General features: G+C 39.7%; 1 protein-coding gene across 1 annotated transcript in view; it reads right to left on the minus strand.

Moving 5' to 3' along the window:
- Positions 1-712: 712 nt before the first annotated feature.
- The window catches only part of FASTKD2 (FAST kinase domains 2), a 30,339-nt gene continuing 25,891 nt past the window's right edge, over positions 713-5,160 (minus strand). The window contains exons 10-11 of the mRNA XM_007935951.1: positions 2,182-2,296; positions 713-832 (exon numbers count right to left, since the gene is read on the minus strand). Of these exons, the coding sequence (XP_007934142.1) occupies positions 713-832; positions 2,182-2,296 (235 nt within the window). The remainder of the gene's footprint in view (positions 833-2,181; positions 2,297-5,160) is intronic.

Consider the following 5,160-nt stretch of genomic DNA (forward strand, 5'->3'; position numbering starts at 1 on the left):
TGAACTGCTGTATGGAAAGTGAATTTGCTCTGTAAATTTTCACCCAAATCATATTAAAAAAAAAAAAAAACTGACAAGAGTCATGATACTAGTAACCAACAGCCTATTAATTTCAGTAAATGCCGACTCCTTGCCATCTATATATTGTCTCATCTGTTTCTGAAAGGATGGGCCATGAACAATCTTCAACAGTATCACTTAGAGCCCTTGGTACCAATGCAGATGCCAGATCCTCACCCTAAACTCAGGATTCTGTAATTTAAACTGTTATTCAACTAATTCTTATGCACACTACCAATTGAGAGCCTCGAACAACTGCTAGCTGGCTAGTATTTCAAAATAATTTGAAGGGATAGCCCTTAAGTTATCTTAAAATAGCTTATATAACAGAAGTATAAAAATGCAGATGCCAAACACAAGGTCATCTCTGGTGACCCATGGCAACTGAAAAGCCAGTTTTCAGTATATCAAAGCTAATGAGAAAAAGAGAAACCAACAGCTAATGGATTCGTCAAATACCCAACACTAGAGGGAATGGGTGTGGCTCTGGAATTTTTTTCCTGCATGTTTTAAAATACCAGCAACAACATTTCTTCATTCTTTAACAGTGAACTGAAGTGACACTTTATTATGATGAGAAGTCAGGTGAATCCCATAGAAAACTATTAAAGATATTTTTATAAATTATCTCTCTTAATATAAAACAATTACTTTAATATGTGCTTTGCAAATCTACATCCGCAGTATGAAGGGCTTCGGTTGAATAGATTTTAGTCTTCAAAAATGTGACTGCATCTTCCATCTCTAGTTTTTCAATTTCCCAAGTATTGACCTTACCAAAGAAAGAAGAAAATAATCAGTTTGCAAGATGATAACAATACATAAAGCAAAAGCTAGTTTAAAGTTCCAAACATATTAAAGTAAGACAAGTCAACTGGTTTTTAAAAGCCAGTATTACCTTATAATTACTCATATTTTAATGGCTTAATTTTATCACATGTCAGGGATGAAGAAAGCTCTAATTGTGTCAAGTTATAACAACTTTAAACATCTACTAAATGGTGCAAAAATTTCTTCTTTCTTGGGAGAAGTCAGAACACCTATATAACTAATTTGTCTTCCAATAGTAGTACATAAAGAGAAAGGGCCATCTTAACCTCAGTCATCCAGGTTCAAATCCATTTTTAGACAGTAAAGGACCACAAGGGAGATAGGAATATTTACATTTCACATTAAGTGCAGGAGCAAATGAGTGGAATCCCTCCATCCCCAACATAGCATAAAGATTAATGTATCTGGAAGGTTCTTGCTGCATTCCTAGACATCTGCCAAGGCTATTCAAGGAAAGCTATAGTGCTTAGAATCAAAGTGAAGTGCACGAAGAAACTGGAAGAATCATTCTCTTATAACCATCAAGCTTTCCAGGTAACAAACATCCTTTAACAGCCTCGCATTGGGCCAGGAAAGCAAAGCTTTAATTAAACATCTCTTCTTCCCTTACTCAAGGTAATTTAGAAATAGATAGCATTTCACATGTCTTAAGTATAACAAAAAAACTATTATTTACATTCTTCCTCTAAACAAAAAGGATGAAAGATGACCATATGCAACATTTATAAAACCCCTAGTAAATGATACCTATCAGTTCAATGAAAGTCAAACTATGTACCAGGAATAGTCTTTTTCAGATAAGCAACTGTTAAAAACACTTATTCCAAAAAATGCTAATAATTCCTCACAAAGCCTAGTAAGCAATTCAACTGCAACACTTACGGCAGAAAATATCAAGGAGCCCTCCTGGAGCAGTGGTTAAGAGCTCAGCTGCTAATTTAAGGTTGGCGGTTCAAATCTACCAACCATTCCAAGGGATAAAGAATTGGCAACCTGCTTCTATAAAAATTACAGCCTTGGAAATCCCGTGGGGCAGTACGAGCCTGTCCTACAGAGTCACTATGAGTCAGAATCAACTTGATGGCAATGGGTTAGGTTTGCTTTTTTTCATTATTATTAATACATCAGTAACTAAAGCCACTCCTCGGAAGGAAGGTTGGGCAATCCTACTTCCGTAGTGATACTGCCTCGGAAACCCAAGGAGGGGTCGCTATGAGTCGGGGCCGACTCGACGGCACATAACAACAACAACAACAACTAAAGAATATTTCATCTGCATTTTTTTCTTACCAAGATCACATGAAAGCCCATTACATTCAAATGTCGCATCTTCATGGCAAGTAATCCTCTGGGGTGGGTTGAATCCAAACAATAACTAGATCTACGAACACACAGGATAGCTACTCTGAAAATGAAATCGAACAAAACAAAACAAGTCACTGACAAAATCACCATTTATAATCAGAACTGATCTCTTCACTGCCCACAATCCTCACTATTCCTCATTACCTTAGTCCTTCACTTCCATACAAAGCCTATTTCCTAAACCAAAAGCTTATCCTAATGCTTTATACCTACCAGTTACCCCTTAGCCATCTTTAAGGATGGCTAGGAGCTCTGGTAGCATAGTGCCTAAGGCATTTCCCTGCTAACCAGATGGCTGGTGGTTCAAAGCCACCAGCCACTCCTCGGAAGGAAGGTTGGGCAATCCTACTTCCGTAGTGATACTGCCTCAGAAACCCAAGGAGGGGTCGCTATGAGTAGGGGCTGACTCGACGGCAAATAACAACAACAACAACACACTGTTGATGAGGAGAATTTTCAGATGTGAATGAAGGATTTCTTTTGCTGTGCTGACCAATGATGGTATAAACTACTGGTATAACTACTGGTGTACGTAATACCAAGTAGTAAATGCTCTTCTTGTATATGTTGTCTCATGTACAGAGAATAACATTTAAAAACCAGAACAGAGAGAACAAATACAAAGAAAGCCCTTAGAGAAAAAGCAAGGATGCTAAAAAGATAAAATCAGTATGTGTAATAAAGATGTGGATGTGTCATTGGTTTTTCCATTGTTCCTATCCTTTTGGAAATACTAAGTTCACTGAGAGGAAAAAAACCAATGACAAGAAATATCACTGGCTTCCTCTATCCTCTGGCTGTTATCTTAGGTAACATAAGAGAAAATCTGCATTTTTAAAGGAATGCTCTGACTGCTCAGTTCTTCCCATGCCTTTATGCCGAGAGCGACGATGCCATTTTAACAGGCCAGAAGAGGGGAGTGCCTGGAAAAGAAAAGTGATCCTTGAAAAGAATCAGAAAGAAAGCCTTTATTGAGAAGAAATAGGTAACATGGGTAGGGAAGACAGCAGTTGGCTGTCTTTACATGGCTGAAGAACAAGTTAGACAGATTCAGACAACAGTAAGAATTACAGAATTGCACATGACTGGAAAGGGATAGGCAGGCAAGCGTTTGAACTCTGACAGAACTTTTTCCAATACTGATGACTACAATATTTATGTGCATGTCCACTGTACAATGTACTGTTGTTGTTAAGTGCTGTCAACTCAGTTCTGACTCATAGTGACCTCCTGTACAACAGAACAAACCATTGCCCAATCCTTCACTATCCTCACAATCCTTGCTATGTTTGAGCCCATCGTTGTAGCCACTGTGTCAATACATCTTGTTGAGTCTCTGCCTTTTTATCACTGACCCTTTACTCTTAAACATGATATCCCTCAGCAGTGACTGGTCCCTCTTTATAGCATGTCCAAAGTAAGTGAGGCGAAGTCTCACCATCTTCACTAGTAAGAAACATAATGACCGTACCTCTTCCAAGACAGATTTATTTGTTCTCTGACAGTCCATGGTATATTCAATATTCTTTAACAGCATAACTCAAAAGAACCAATTCTTCTCTGGTCTCCTATATTCATTGTCCAGCTTTTACATGTATATGAGGCAACTGAAAATACCATGGCTTAGGTCAAGCACACCTTAGTCCTCAAAGTGACATCTTTTTAACACTTTAAAGAGGTCTTTTACATCAGATCTGCTTAATGTAATATGTTATTTGATTTCTTCACTGCTGCTTCCACAGGCATTGACTATGTTGTTGTTGTTAGGTGCTGCTAAGTCATCTCTAACTCATAGCGACCCTATGCACAGCAGAACAAAACACCGTGTGGTCCTGCGCCAGCCCCACGATCTCTGCTATACTTGAGCACATCGCTGCAGCCACTATGTCAATTCATCTCATTGAGGGCTTCCCCTCTTTTGTTGACCCTCCACCTTACCAAGCATGACATCCTTCCCCAAAGAATAGTCCCTTATGATAACATGACCAAAACAAGTAAGACAAAATCTGGCCATTCTTGTTTCCAAGGAGCATTTCAGTGGCACTTCCTCCAAGACAGATATGTTAGTTCTTTCACCAGTCCACAGTACTTCAGCATTCTCCGCCAGCACCATAACTCAAAAACATCAACTCTTCGGTCTTCCTTATTCGTTGCTCAGCTCTCACCTGCATATGAGGCGATTGAAAATACCATGGTTTGTGTCAGGCACACGTTAGTCCTCAAGGAGACATCTTTGCTCCTCAGCACTAGAAAGAGGTCTCTTGCAGCTGACTTGCCCAGTGCTATATGTCATTTGATGTCCTGATTGCTGCTTCCACTGGTGTCAATTATAGAACCAAGCAATGTGAAGTCTGTGACAATTTCAATCTTTTCTCGGTTTATCATGACGCTGTGAAGATTTTGTTTTCTTTTCATCAAGATGTAATCCTTACTGCACACTGCAGTCTTCAATTTTCATCAGTAAGTGCTTCAAGTCATCCTCACTTTCAGCAAGCAAAGTTGTGTTGTCAGCGTATTGCAGGTTGTTAATGATTCTTCCTCCAATCTTGATGCCACATTTTTCTTCATGGAGTCCAGCTTCTCAGATTATTTGCTCAGCATATAGCTTGAATAAGTATGGTGAAAGGATACAACACTGACACACTCCCTTCCTGATTTTTAACCACGCAGTGTCCCCTCATTCTGTTCAAACCACAGCCTCCTGGTCTATGTACAGGTTCCTCAGGAGTACAACTTGTTAGGTGCCATCGAGGTGTTTCCGACTCATAGCGACCCCATGCACAGCAGAACGAAACACTGCCCAATCCCGCGCCAGCTCCACGATCCCTGCCCATCATCGCAGCCACAGTGTCAATTCATCTCGTTGAAGGCCTCCCCCTCTTTCATTGACCCTCCACCCTACCA

Source organism: Orycteropus afer, unplaced genomic scaffold (genome assembly GCF_000298275.1).
Source record: "Orycteropus afer afer isolate SDZICR_OR568_19922 unplaced genomic scaffold, OryAfe1.0 scaffold00002, whole genome shotgun sequence".
Lineage (NCBI taxonomy): Eukaryota > Metazoa > Chordata > Mammalia > Tubulidentata > Orycteropodidae > Orycteropus > Orycteropus afer.